General features: G+C 37.9%; 4 protein-coding genes across 4 annotated transcripts in view; all 4 read left to right on the top strand.

Moving 5' to 3' along the window:
* The first annotated feature begins 1415 nt into the window (after positions 1–1415).
* LOC112468245 lies at positions 1416–9472 on the top strand. The gene is made up of 4 exons (XM_025037362.1): positions 1416–1619; positions 1931–2383; positions 8315–8760; positions 8830–9472. Exons 1-4 carry the CDS (start codon positions 1416–1418, stop codon positions 9470–9472), a joined length of 1746 nt encoding a protein of 581 aa, XP_024893130.1.
* A 355-nt stretch (positions 9473–9827) lies between these two features.
* LOC112468244 lies at positions 9828–10676 on the top strand. The gene is made up of 2 exons (XM_025037361.1): positions 9828–10286; positions 10380–10676. Exons 1-2 carry the CDS (start codon positions 9828–9830, stop codon positions 10674–10676), a joined length of 756 nt encoding a protein of 251 aa, XP_024893129.1.
* A 797-nt stretch (positions 10677–11473) lies between these two features.
* On the top strand, positions 11474–14429 carry LOC112468231 (protein PFC0760c-like). The gene is made up of 3 exons (XM_025037337.1): positions 11474–11721; positions 11810–11896; positions 12301–14429. Exon 3 carries the CDS (start codon positions 12308–12310, stop codon positions 13202–13204), a length of 897 nt encoding a protein of 298 aa, XP_024893105.1. The 5' UTR covers positions 11474–11721; positions 11810–11896; positions 12301–12307; the 3' UTR covers positions 13205–14429.
* An 859-nt stretch (positions 14430–15288) lies between these two features.
* LOC112468236 overlaps positions 15289–15566 on the top strand; it is a 2711-nt gene continuing 2433 nt past the window's right edge. The window contains exons 1-2 of the mRNA XM_025037344.1: positions 15289–15324; positions 15507–15564. The gene's annotated coding sequence lies outside the window, so the exon portion shown is untranslated. The remainder of the gene's footprint in view (positions 15325–15506; positions 15565–15566) is intronic.

The following is a 15566-nucleotide window of genomic DNA, read 5'->3' as shown; positions in this document are numbered from 1 at the left end:
GCGGGAGTGACAAACCGTGGGGTCCTTATCTCTGCTGACACACACACACACACACACACACAGCAGAGAGGGTTTGGAGTCGTTAACTACCGCGGAAGTGACAAACCGTGGGGTCCTTATCGCTGCTGACACACACACACACACACACACACACACACACACAGCAGATTAACTACCGCGGAAGTGACGAACCGTGGGGTCTTTATTTCTGCTGACTGCTATCTTCAAATAATCATAACTCCGCGAAAAAAAATCGTACAGACCTCGGCGACATCGCGTTGTTTTCGTCTCGGAAATCCCTTTCAAACGAGCCTCTACTTAACCCCACATGCCATTTAAGATTTTTTAGCTTCTCCATCCCCGCGTCCCCCGGGTGTGTCAAGGTGGGTGTTTTTGTGGTTAAATAATAGAATTTGTGATCCCATTGTATCCCTATAAATTTCAATCCTATATTTTAAACCGTTCACAAATTATTTAGGTGGCCCCGAACTTTCGGAAGGCACTGTATATAGTCTACATGTGCCATAACTAGCGCAAATATATAATTTTTCAAAAATTCTTAAGAAACAAATTTAGTTTAAAAAGAGTAATAAAATTTCGAATTGGATATGCGAATATAATTTTTTCTTAGGGTCACTTCGACCAACGCCGATTAACTTTAATCGACGATTAACTCAATCAGCAGTGTCGCCAACAACAAGATATTTGTCGCTGTGTATGTCGTTCTTAACCAATCTTTTTAAATATTATACCAGTTCTCTTTAATTTGTATAAAGCTGTTTCGATTTTTATTTAAAATATCTACGAAAACGTGTTTATGTAACATATGGATAGAATATTATTAAATTTTTTATTATTTGATGAATACGAGGGTTATGATCTTCCAATAAGAAGAAATCGACGAAAACCACGTATAATCAGGCTACGTATAAATTATTTAGAATTTTTTGATGATGATCATTTTAAAAGAAGATTTACAATATTATAACAAAACTTTAACATAATATTAGAAAAAAATTATGCTGAATCATAACATAAAACTAATCGGTATGTATAAATATTTAATACAACAATTTAAAATTATATATAATATAATAAACAAGACAAAGCCGGTCGGACGGTTGGAGCGAACAGACGGCTCATGGAAGAAAGCGCAGTGAAACCGGAGTAAAAGAAAGGAAAAGGAAGGAGGCCCTCGGGGGAGCGATGGGAGCGACGGAGAAAACATAGAGGAAGAAGAGAAATTGAAGGGAACATGCGGAACAGTCAGTGAAGCAAGAACGAGAGGACCCAAGAAGGAAGAGACGTATAGGTTAGGACTGGGGAAGGAAGCGGAAGGAGGGGAAGAGAACGATGGAGACGGAAAGTTGCGCAGGCGTGCTGGCGAGATTGCGACCGGAAAGTGGCAGCGCAAGATGAAAACGGTGAGAGGAGATGGCGCCGACTGCGGCCGAGACGACGCGAGGTGCTGGCCCCTCCAAAAGAGCGGGTTGGCACCACTGCGGGGCGTCGAGGAGCAGCAACGGCACAGGCACGAGCGACGGGCGCACGCGCAGAGCGAGGCCAGGAGGAGAGACAGGACGGCGCTGGGAGCGAGCAGGGCTGGCAGGCCTGAAGAGGTACGATCGAAACGAGCGTACGAGCGGAGTAGGGCCGGGAGGGGGAACAGGACGGCACGGAGAGCGAACAGGGCTGGTACGGGCCGAGAAGGCGCACGCGCAGAGCGAAGACAGGAAGAGAGACGGGACGGCGCTGAGAGCGGGCAGGGCTGGCAGACCTGAAGGAGAAGTGATGAAGTAGGCGCACTGACGGAAAGCGTGGAAGGCAAGAAAAACATAAGCGAGAGGTTAGAAGTAGAAAATGAGAAAAAGGAACGTATTGAAAGAGAGGCAGACGGAAAGTAAGTGAATAATGTAGATAAAAAGGGCAGAGAAAGCGGGAAGGAAGGATAGAGGCAGGTAATGACAGAGGGACAGTCATAAGCACTAACAATTTCAATGCAGTGACAGGAAAGGAGAGGACGACGAGGACCGAGCAGAGGATGGAAGACACGGACTGGATAAAGGAAGTTATAAAGGAAATAAGGGAGGTAGGACAGAAAATCGAGCGGCAGACCAAAGAAATCAAAAAGGAACTGAAAGAGATGAGAATACAAATAGAAAGGCTGGAGAAACGACAAAGGCAGAGCGAAGAGAGTGAGGGGCAGGATGAGACAGAGGAAATAGGATCGGATGAGAGCAGTGAACGAAGGGAAGAAGAAACGAAAGAGGTGAGGGAGTACAGCGACGGAGCGGTAAGGGGGAAGAGGGCAGTAAATGAGGAAGAAGAGAGTGACGTAGAGGGATGGAACGAGGGAGGATGGGGAGAAAGTTGGTGGAATGAGGTAGAGAAAGAGAGGAAGAAAAGGAAAATGAGAAAAGGAAGAGGAAGGAAGAGGCAAAAAGAACAGAGGCCAGAAAGAGAGATGATGGATCAAATAAAAGAGAAGAGGATAGAGACTATAAAGAAAGAAATGAGGCCAGGAGAGATAAAAACGAGAGAGAAGCCAGAAACAAAGAGGAGGAAAGCAGGCGCGAGAAGGAAAAAGCGCGACGAATAGCAGAAGACATGGAGGAAGATGTAAGAAGAAGAAGAGAAAAGAAAGAAAGAGAGAAGGAGCAGAAAGCAGAGAAAGAAAAAAAAGAGAAAGAGCAAAGAAAGAAAAGAAAAGTAATATGGAAAAAAGTAAGAGGAGAAGGTCCGAGGGAAAGAAGAGAACTAGTGAAGATAATAATGGAAAAGGTGACAGGAAGAATAATCCCGGTAAGAGGAGTAGTAGAGGCAATTGGAGCAGATAAGAACGAATTGATGTTTATCGAGCTAGAGGAAGAAGAGGACAAGAAAGAGATAATTGAAAAAAGCGGGGAAATATAGAGGAGATGGGAAGTGGGGGTAGATGAGGAACTTTCAATGGAAGAGAGGGTATATAGACACAAGCTGGTGAACAAGGCAAGAGAGGAAAGAGCGAAAGGAAGATCGGCAGTACTAACGAACAGAAGGCTGTGGATTGACGGGAAAGAGGTGAAATGGGACGAAGAGGGAGAGAGATGGAGGAGGATGTAAACCGCCAAGGAGGAAACCAAGGAAGCAATGAATGGAATCAGAAGGAACGAGAGGAAGGAAGTCGAGGAGGAAAACGCGAGAGGAAAACCTGGAAGGAAAAGGAGGAAGGAACTGAAGAGGAAAGTTACAGGAACCAGAAGGATCGGAGGAAAAAGGGGGAGGAACGAGTTAAGGGGGGCATCTTGGATTGTATAGAGTCAATTATTCAATAATAATATTGTAAATTTTTAATAGACGATATGCATCAAACGCAACACCGCAATATGAATGTCCATTGTAAAAATCCGAAGATTGATAGTAAGAAATGTATAAGTGGACCCCTTTCTTTGGATTGTATAGAGTCAAACAGAGGCCAGGCTAGGAGAGCAGAAGTTATGTAACGGTTTGGGTACGTTCCGTAAAAACGCCTTGTAAAACCGAGAGGTAATTACAATAAAGTGAATATATTAATAAACAAGACAAAATAAGTTTATTATAAAAAAATAAAGAATTTTATAACATACTATGAGAATGCATATATGTATTCTGTCAGATTATTTTAATTTATTATAATTAATATTCTCTCAGTTCTGTGAATAGTATATTATAACAACACAAATTAGATTATTAACACACACATATACATATGTATGTAATTAAATAAATAAATAAATATGTGTATATATACATACATATACATATATATATATATATATATATATATACATATATAGAGTGCCGAGTATTTGCATACGTTGCAAGGAAGAAACAAGTGGAGGATCAACAAGAGTCAACAGTTAAGGGTAGATCAAATCAGGCTATTAAAACAGCAGGGCCTATCTCCTATGCAGTGGCTAATCGGTCGAATAGAGAAAACACACGCGGGTCTAGATGGACAAGTGCGAACTGCTACGGTTAGAACGGTGTCAGGAAAATTTGTAACTCCGCTAACAAAAATCGCGATATTACCCCTCAATAATTAGTACAGCTTTTCACAGTTCTTATGCTTGCTATGTTTATTATTATTAATCACTACCTTATAATTAGACCTTAAGATAGAATTACAAGTTAGAAGTAAGGCATGCATTGGTTCTCATAACGCATTGTTTACGTGCGATCATCATAAGATGTGTCTACCCTTTTTTATTTTATTTTATATATGCAACATGCTAAATATTGTTACTTTCATTTTTTTGTCTTTGTTTATTATAGTCCAGCCCTAGCGGCGAGAGCAACAGACTCATTAGCCGTGTCCGATTATTATTAGGACCCTAATCGTTATTTAGGATTGTATTGAAAGCGTGTCCTTTCAAAGCGAGGCAGGATGTTAAGAATCCCACGCGGTATTCTTATGCGTATATCGACCGCGATACTTCGCGGATAAATTAGTGGGCTTTCAGGGCGCTATCGATCGCCCTGGGGTTATCGACCGCGCGTTACCACGCGGTACTTCCGGCGCTTAACGCAGGAGAAACATTTTCACACTTCACTTCCACAAGGATCGTCAAACAATCGTCTCAAAATTGTACTCGTGGACAAATAAATTACGTTTATTGGAAATTAAGAGGGAACAGTTATTTTCCCTCGACCACGTAGCTTCGAAGCATTCTTCCCGTGGCACACACATGGTGGGTAACAGACCCGGCGTATCAAGACGCTACAGAACATTTTGGTTTTTTGAGCCGGATAACAAGACGTCCGCCATTGTCTGCGAGGCCCTTTCGATCTTTCGAGACGGAGGACAGTCCACGACACGAAGCATCCCACGAGGCTTCATACGGAGAAGCAAAATCTTACAACAGGATGTTAAAGGCATTTAAGAGTCCGAGCTCGTAATCTCATCGGCGAGCTACGATCCTCGCGTGCGCTGCGACGGCTGCATTGGCGCGTCCCAAAGAAATTTCCACGAGGCCGTGCGAGACCACCAGGCGGAAGCGGTATAGCATTCGCACCGTTGCAAGCATCGAGAAGGGTCTTTAAAGGGCGGCGATCTCCAAGGACGGCGCTTCCCGTACGAAGAGGACAGCGGGCTCGCGGAGAGACAAGGACAGCGCGCTTGCAGAGAGAGAAGGACGGCACACAGTGGGGCGAACGCCTCATTTTTCGGTCATTTGCTTATAACTTCTACATTTTTCAATGAAATGACTTGAAACTTGACATAAATAATGTACGATTATTATACATTTAGTGTATAAAATCAAAATTATTTAATTAACAATTTTTCATAAAGCGCATAGATAATTTTTTTATTTTTTAAATACTTTTTAGTTTTTTTAAGTCGGTTCTATTTTAAAAAAAATTTTTTATTTTATACTTTTTTAGTGCTTCATTAAATTAATATAAATAATTATTATCGCATATTTTCTTACTGCTTCGTACCCTGATATTTTAGCGCGATATTTTATGTACTAAAACCTTTCTGGAGAATTGCTTTATAGGACAGTGAAAACCGCATTCAAATCCGTTCAGTAGTTTTAAAGAAAATCGTAGTCATACATACATACATACACGCCGAATATAGAACCTTCATTTTTTGAAGTCGGTTAAAAAATGAAGTTAATTTGATTTTCAATGATAGTCTTAAACCTCGGAATGTTTAATTTTTGTGAGTTTTATAATAAAAAAGGAACTGTTTTTCTTGCTTCTCACATCTATTTCTTGAACTTAATCATCATCTACATCATTATCGCTGAAATATAATAAACATTTTGCATCTTCAGTTAATTCTTTCTTTTTATGTCCCATAATTTTTTGCGAATTAGATATTATTGGATCTGAAGCAATTATCAAATTATTAAAAATATCTTCATTATTTTGTATTCGCGACATTTTTCGCGAATGATTTTCTCTATGTTTTCTAAAATATTTATGGTTTGCTTCCTGAGCATCTTCAGATAATTGTCCTATTGGTACGATAGCATTTTTTATAATATCACTGTCATGAATCAATAATTTGTGGACTGAGACTGGCATGTAGTACCATGGGTATAATGATACAAATAATTCGGCAGTTCTAAAAGCATAGGATTCAAATTCCAACACGTTAATCCTATTACCGCTAGCGATTACTTGCAACAAAACTCCAAATCGAGTTATTAAGTTTTTATCTAAACCTGCGCAACCTGTAATGGCAGCTGATAATTCTGGATTAGCAAAAAAATTTTGGCCGTGTTGCCATTATTGGATGTACCTTTTCCTTGTTTCACGAAGTCTATCAAGAGACCTGCTTTTGTTCTGAAGGCAGTCTGTATCTTTTTTTTTGCTCGACTTTTCGTTTATGACTCTCATTCCTCGCTGACCAACATTTGATATTAATTTTATACGAAATATGTAATAAGCATTCAAAACAGCGAATCCAGCAATGTAACCGTAATTGTAATGTAATTGTAATCGTAACGGCTAGTTATCCATTTTGATTTCAAATTCTTCGTGAAATTTATGAATTTTTGTTTCAATGGTTTCAACGCGATTTTGGGTAATTCAGTATCAATACATGATATTATGTGGCTTATTAAAGTCTCATAATTTGATAAATCAAGATTATTTGCACGCATACAATTAAAAAGTTGACGATTCGTTCGGAAATTTTCCATTTTGCGAGTCTGTTAAAGTATAATCTTCTATATACTTTATATATTCTATATATTTTTCACTGTATCCTGAAAAGGACGCAAAGTGAATTGTATAAAACAACGACAAAAATCAAAACTTTCAAAATCAAAAAGTCTTTAATCGACTACTGATCGAGAAAAACTAACGAAAAGTTCTTATCTCCGCTGTTTTTATTTCCTCCTCCTCCCATCTCCTCCCCTCCCCTCCCCTCCCCCTTCCCTCCTTCTCGAGGAGAACGAATAATTTAACGTAGAGCAATCTTATTGGCCCATGGATTTACAGAATGCGCAGTACTCCAAATACATTTATCCAATGATATTTATCATATTGCTATTATATTAATTAATGTAATTAATTGTTATAAAATATGGATGTAATTAATTGTTATAAAATAGCAATATTTAAACAAATTATATATCCTCTTCGTCTTTCTTTTATGAGAAAATAGACATCCATATTCACTCCACATGATCGAACGTCGTCCATTGAGCTATTCATGGACGACGTTCGACTATGTCGAGTGAACTTTGAGGTCAATTATCTCAAAAAGTGGGACGAAAGGGGATGAATGATCATATATGGCCAAAAACTAGACATTTTGCCCTATTAAATGGAGCAGAGTAAACCTTAATCCATTCTAATCCACAAACTTTCTCCCTGTTTGAATATTGAAGTAAGAAATTTTTAATAGTCGAATATGTCGTGTATATTTATTAATATATAATAGTACTCAAATGACATAAAACTAAAATAAATATGTTTTTTGAACCCTAATAAATAAGTTCTGATAGGAATTTAACTCATATTCGCAGTTATACTTTCGGCGGAGACTTTAGAAAGTAACTTATCGAATTACTAGAATTTCAGTATTCACGAAAATGTCATACTTTATCAGATCATTTTGAGGAAATAACAAAGGATAAAATCAATTATAAGCACATTTATTTATAGTTTAGAATATATATTAACATAAAATCTCATCAAAATTTGAATTATACGTTTTTCATTTTTTCGTCCAATATCCGGTTTTTGATAGATTCGCCCCACTGTGCGGCATGCTCCCGGAGACAACAGGCCATCGCATCTAAGAGACAAGGATAGCGCGCGTGCGCCCCGACCGTTGCGTTAGCCGTATCAGCGCGGCATAATTGCGAGGTAAGGGAAGCTGTTTTTTCCTGTTGTGTAGTTGCGGTGCCAACCAAGGTGCCAAGGTTTTTTTTCGGTTCGATCTCGTCATTAGTTCACGTGCGTCTCGGTCAACCGAAATAGAAAATGAGTAACGAGGAGATATAGTCTCTCTCAAAAAGCGCCGATCCACAGTACGAGGCTCATGTACTCGTATTCAAACGTTCGTTGAATCAATCACTCCCGAGGCAGTTACGCCGTCGACAATAGCGCAACTCGAGGAACGCCGGCTCAAATTAGAGCGTTACTGGTCAGAGTACGAATCTATACAAACGAAAATAAAGCTATTAAATGAAAGCGAATCGGGCAATCGCGTAGGCTTTGAAGATGCTTTTTATCAATTATCGGCGCGTATTCGCGAGCTTACGAATATTCAGGCACGTCGCAGTGTGACCCAAGCTCCAGGATATCCAATGCATCCGAGTCGTTATTACAGCTAAAATTACCCAAGCTAAATTTACCGACATTTTCGGGAAACTACGAGGAATGGTTCCCATTTTTCGACACCTTTCACGCCCTTATACACACGAGCGAATCTCTAGATGACGTACAAAAATTATATTATTTACGCGCTTCCTTAACGGGGGATGCAAAAAATATTATCGGCGCGTTGGAAATTTTAGCCGTAAATTATCAAGTCGCGTGGAGGTTACTCAAGGAACGGTATGATAACAAGCGGGTAATTACTCAAAGCTATATTCGAGCTATCATGGATCTACCTTCCATGACGCGAGAGAACGCGTGCGAGATGCGTCAAATCGCGGACGGTGCGTCAAGGCACATACACGCCCTTCAGGCATTAAAAAGGCCCACGTCTCACTGGGACGATCTCCTCATTTTCTTGTTGAGCAGCAAGCTCGATACCGTATCATTGCGAGAATGGTAGAATTCGCTGATCACCGCGGAACTGCCCACATTCAAACAATTTTTGGATTTTGTAACTCATCGCAGTCAAATGTTGGAGGCCACAGGAAAATCCAATTCTACTACAGCCAAGGTTGATACGCGCTTCCCTGCAAAAACGAAACGTCAGGCTGCCTGCGCAGCATCTGTTAAGTTCAGGTGCGCCCACTGCAAGGAGGAACATTCAATATATTTCTGTCTTAAGTTCTTAGCATTTACAGTTCATCAGAGGATAGCGGAGGTACGTAAAGCTAAATTGTGCGCAAATTGTCTGCGATCGACGACCCATAACGATGGCAAATGCGTCTCTGGAGCCTGCAAGACATGCAAGATGAAACACAATACATTATTGTACCTCGACACAAGTATCGCCGAATCGCAGGGGCGGGACGAGAAGTCACAAAGTATTGAAGCGTCAACGACATCATTCACAACAGTGGTCACGCACGGTTTTAGTTATTGCTTCGACGAACATATTATGCTGGCAACGGCAGTTATCTACGCATTCGATAACAAGGAATCGCGCAAGCCATGTCGCATATTGTTGGATTCTGGTTCGCAAGCCAATTTCATCTCTAAAAGGTTCCTAGACGTACTCAATATCAAGGCGAAAGATTCTAATATTTCCATTTTAGGAATAAACAACCACTTCTTTGCAAACAGCCCAGATACAACTGCAGTCACGCATTAGCTCATTCAGCGCCAAGATCAATTGTTTCGTCACCGACAGGGTAACTGATAAAATACCTTCTTTTACTCTAAAAAGAAGCGCATTTGAAATTCCACGAAATATTGAGCTGGCCGATCCTCAGTTCCACGTATCGTCTGACATTGATGTTCTAATTGGCGCGGAGCTGTTCTGGCAGATTCTCTGCGTAGGACAAATTAAGAGCTCTCCGGAACATCCAACTCTACAGAAGACACGTTTTGGTTGGATCCTCGCGGGGCGAGCCGCACAACCATCCAAATTTACAAGGCGCATCTAGGCCTTCGCAGCGTCGATAACTAATGCCCAGCTTGACGAGCAATTTAGTCGCCTCTGGCAAATGGAGACGATAGAAAGCACAAGAAAGCTTACCACAGAAGAGCTGGCCTGCGAGCAACATTTCGTAAATACCATAGAGCGGACGGCGGAGGGCAGGTTCATGGCATGCCTTCCCTTCAAGAAGCAAGTCAACCCTAAATTTGAGAACACAAGAGGCATCGCGCTCAAACGGCTACGCGGATTAGAAAGAAGATTTACACGTGATCCGGCGTTAAAAATACAATACACACAATTCTTGGACGAGTACCGAGCATTAGGCTATATGAAACAAGTGACCAATTGGAGCAAGGATGAGCAAGAAGTTTTCTACTTACCTCATCATTGTGTGTTTAAAAATACGGCAGATCACTCCAAAATTCGCGTGGTATTTGATGCGTCCTGCAAGGATAGCACTGGAACATCCTTCAACGATACATTCTTGACGGGTCCAGTCACCCAACAAGATCTCATGTTCATTCTGGTCAGATTCAGAACCTTTTAATAGGCTTTTGAAGCTGACATTATTAAAATGTATCGTCAGATACTCATCCACCCTTCGCAAACTTGATATCAGCGAATCTTATGGAGAGACGACCGCACGGCAGATGTAGAAACATACGAATTAACAACTGTCACATACGGCACGTCGTCCGCATCGTTTATAGCAACAAGATGTTTGAAACAGTTGGCAGAGACGTATCACGGTAAACATCCCGTGGCAGCAACCCACATAAGAAGAGACTTTTATATGGACGATCTGCTCACGGGTGCAGATACATTAGCTCAAGCAAGGACGGTGCGCGACGAGATAATTCAATTGCTACGAGGAGGAGGTTTCGAGTTGAGCAAGTGGGCTTCTAACTGCCCCTAACTGTTGGATCAGGTGACCAAACACGATGGCGTATTGGTTCCGATAGCCGAGGATAAGGATCTTCCGTATTGGGAATCCATTGGAATCACGCCCAGGACACATTCTATTTTTCCTGCAAGACTGGCAAAAATCCAGCAGTGGTATCGAAACGCACGATTCTATCCGAGTTATTCAGTTTGTTTGATTCGTTAGGTTTAGTAGGACCTGTACTTGTATTAGCGAAATTGATCATGCAGGATCTTTGGCAGGCAGACATTCACTGGGATGAGTCGGTTCCCCCTAACATTGATCTGCGTTGGAAAAATCTGAGACTTCAATTACCAATCATAAATCAATATGCTATTCCGCGCTGCGTCCGCCACAGTACAAGGCCAGGACACACACAATTACATGGCTTTTGCGATGCGAGTGAGCGGACATACGGCGCTTGTATTTACATACGAACGCAAATCGAATCTAACAAATTTCGAGTTGAACTTCTATGCTCCAAATCCCGAGTAGCTCCCATTAAAAGCCAATTGTTGCCACGTCTCGAGCTGGCAGCAGTCGTACTGTTAGCGCAATTAGTTAACAAGACAAGCGAAGCGATCAACGTAGACAAAATACCCATATTCCTCTGGTCGGATTCAACGATAACCCTAAATTGGATTTCGTCACCATCACGCAAGTGGACAGTTTTTGTGGCCAATAGGGTCGGAGAGGTGCAGCGTCTTACGAGGGTCGATAGTTGGCGCCACGTCTCATCTGCTAATAACTCTGCCGATATACTGTGTGACGTTGCAGTTTCGCTGCAGCGTTGCAGCGCCCTGCTGCCGTCACAAGGCGCGAGTTTCGCAACCTTTTTCGCACCCCTGCCGGCACTAGACGTAAAAGAAACGTGCTATATTAGTCACAAAGTCGCAAAAAATAAGTTACGTCTTTTACACGTTGCCGCGACGTACAAAATAATTTAGGTTAAAAAGCCACACGCGCGATTGGCTATACTGCGTTCGCTTCTTGCCGCATGGCAAACGTTTCAGCATTTTGTGTGCAGAATCCATTGATAGTAAGTGCGCAAATATCTATCCATCATTCTTCGATCTCTATAAATTTAAATGTGTTTCTGTGTCTAATTTATTTATGTTATTTATTAGTTTTGGCAATTTCGCTAATCAGAGTGACAAAATCTATGAAAGAAGAAAAAAGTGTGGAAGCCCAACCTAACCTAACACACCAAACATGTAAGTAACTGTTTTCTATGCTTTTATTTTTCACGCATTATATTTTTTTTCTTGCTTTATTACTCTTTAATCTTTTGGCAAGTGTCCTCTCTGTGTCCTCATACATTATTTAATCTAACCTAACCTAGAAATTGTTAAAAAATATTTCTTTTTACTTTTTTTTATTTTGTTGATATGAAATACTTTTACATATACACATTATTATACATGTATGATCTAAACATGCTTAATAACTGTAAAAGGGGCAGAATGTGAAATTATATTTTACATGAATTTCATTATTTGTTTGTACAAGCATGCAGTCAAAATTAATATTTTGCACGTGTAGTGCTCATATAAGATATTTATTGGAAAAATAACAAATAGAATATTATATAATTATTTTTATTATACAATGTTTTTAGTCCCATAATGTCACAAACTGTGAGAAGCAGAAAATTGGTGAGCAAACTTTCACAAAAATATTTTCGCTGCCGTATGAGGAAGCTAGAAAAATATCCGTATCCTATGGAAAGAGCCAAAAGAGTCAAATTCCAAAAAGACAATAATGAAAGTGATAGAAGCAATGAAATTTGTGAAAATTGTGAAAACAACAATAACACATTTCATAATATGGAAATCATAGATGATAATAATGAAAGAGATGAACTTAATGATGATAATAATGAAAGAGATGAAGTTAATGATGATAATAATGAAAGAGATGAACTTAATGATGATAATAATGAAAGAGATGAATTTAATAGTGATAGCAGTACAACAAATAACGTTGTTGATGACATTAATATTTGTGATGCAATTGGAAATGAAATGGACAATGATTTTACTCCATCGCATTTGGCTACATGGTGTAAAACTTTAAATATACCTATGACGCATGCTGATGCATCATTGAAAGACATAAGGAAACATAAATGTTTTAGAACTATATTTCCTTCAGCTATTCGTACCATCTTAGGTACACCTAAATCTACTCAAATTAAAATTGTACCTCCAGGGGAGTATTATCATAAAGGACTTGTAAATGAATTAGTTCGAGTATTATCAAAACATAATATTGAAAATGTTAATTTAACTTTAAATATTGATGGCTTGCCATTATTTAAATCTTCAGGTCAACAACTTTGGCCAATTTTAATAAGTGTTGCAGGAATACCAGGTGAAATAATGGTAGGAGCTTATTGTGGGGAAAAAAAACCAAATGACATAAATTTATTTTTAGAAGAATTTGTCAATGAGATGAGTTATCTTATTAATAACGGTCTAGAAATAAATAATAAACTTTTGCCTGTGAAACTACAGTTATAAGTGCAGATGCTCCTGCAAAATCTTTTTTACTCTCTACTAAAGGCCATACTGGTTATGACAGTTGCTTAAAGTGTTTTATTCACGGCAAATATGTGAAAAATAGAGTATGTTTTCCTGGCACAAATGCTAATTTAAAAACTGGTATTGACTTTCAAAACAGTAATAATATTTTGCAACTTATTCTACATATTGATTTTGTTTCTGATGTAGTTCTAGATTATATGCATGTTGTTTGTTTAGGAGTTATTAAAAAGTTATTCACTTTATGGACAACTGGAAATAATTATTACAAACTTAGTCACCAAACTAAAAAAAAGAATCTCAGATAGATTAGAAAATTCAATGAATATGTCTGCAAGTTTAGAATTTTCGCGTAAACCGAGATCTTTAGAAGACTTAAAATATTACAAGGCAACCGAATTCAGACAATTGCTTTTATATACAGGGCCTATAGTTTTGCAAGGACTTTTAGATAAAGATATATATTTAAATTTTTTAGTCTTACATGTAGCTTTGAGGATTTTGTGCATGGAAAATGCCAGCGAAGAAATGATTACTTATGCTGAAAAACTAATAAAAAATTTCAATGAAACTTTTACTATATTATACGGTGAAGAAAATGTGTCTTTTAATGTTCATGCTCTTTTACATTTAGCAAATAACGTTCGCAAACATGGACCACTTGATTCTTTCTCTGTCTTTCGTTTTGAAAATTTTTTTCAAACAATTAAAAGTCTCATACGTAAACCTCAACATATATTAGCTTAATTACACCGCCGATATGTGGAAATACATAATACAGATATCAACAAAAAAAATATAAGAAAAAATACGTTTGACATTTTGCAAGAGTCGCTTCATGAAAATGGTCCTCTTTTATCTGATTGTGGCGACCCACAATATAGCAAAATTGTAGGATTTGGTTTTACGTTAATAGCTGAGGATAGAAGAGACAATTGTTTCTTGACCCATGACGGAACTATAGTTGTACTTAGAAATATTGCCTTTAATAGAATAACTAATTCTTTAGTCATAATAGGACAATATTTTACTGTCGTGGAAGATTTGTATACTCGCCCTTGCAAATCACAACTAGTTGGGATTTACCTTGTATCTAAACTTTCCGGTCTGAAGCAATGGCCTCTTAAGGGTACTATTACAAATAAATGTTTCATAGTACCGTGGAAAAGAAATAAAAATGTTGTTATATCTTTATTACATTCTAATAAATAAAAAGAAATAAAAATAACATAAACATTAAAAAAAAATAACATAAAAATTAAAAAAAATAACATAAAAATACATAAAAATACATAAAAATACATAAAAATACATAAAAATACATAAAAATACATAAAAATACATAAAAATATGTATAAAAAATATAAAAATTTTATGGTACGTTATATATATATATATATTATATATATATATATATATTGATTTACATATTCATTTTTGTAATATTATATTTTTCTTCTATATTTGTTGAAAAATATTGATTTATATATTTGTTTTTTTTCAGTTTATTATAATAATGGACAACTTAACGATAGACAATGGATTGTTTTATGTAATCGAATTTTATGATGGAATCCAGATCATTCCAGATAAGTGGGTTATCGAAAATGAAATGCTAGCATACTGGCCGAAAGTAAAATCAGATAAAGATTTTGATACTATCGTTTATACAAGAAGTTCTATAAAAGATGATTGGTCATTAGAACCAATAAAAACAATTTTATATAAAACAGGTTTATATTAATCATTGGCTGCTTTTTTATTTTCAATCTTCCTATTAACAATGTTTTTTTCTATTTTTAATCTCGTTTTTTATTTTTTTATTTTTTTACAAAAATAAATATTGCTAATAAAATGTTTTTTTTTAATTTTCAGGTTCATTTTCAAATGCCAAAATTAAATTAAAAAAAGCGGAGTATGAAAGCGATATTGACTCACCATATAATACAGATGAAAAAAAGAAAAAAAGGAGAGATAACGCTAAAATACAATTTAGTGATAATAGTGAACAACAGAGTGAACAACAGAGTCGTGGAAAAAAAAAAAAATAAAACCCCAAAAAACGAATTTACCGTCACTTCCTGAAGTGCCAATTGCTGGTACAGGCTGCTGTTAAAACTGCATTATGAATGCTTCAAAATATTATTTTATATACTTTTGTTTCACATTTGAGAAGAAAAAAAATAGAATGATGTTTCGAAATTGTTTCGATTTTGTAGTGCAGTAGCAGTTTTGACCGCAGTCATAATGTAGCTAATATATATCAAACAATTTTTTTCAGTTGCCTCAGCCGCCACATATAGTAAAACTGATGTAACGGACAACTCTTCTTCAGTTACAT

Source organism: Temnothorax curvispinosus, unplaced genomic scaffold, assembly GCF_003070985.1.
Source record: "Temnothorax curvispinosus isolate PA1 unplaced genomic scaffold, ASM307098v1 QBEX01018237.1, whole genome shotgun sequence".
NCBI classification, from domain to species: domain Eukaryota; kingdom Metazoa; phylum Arthropoda; class Insecta; order Hymenoptera; family Formicidae; genus Temnothorax; species Temnothorax curvispinosus.
The sequence above is the reverse complement of the archived record's forward strand: the minus strand, read 5'-3'. Positions and strand labels throughout refer to the sequence as shown.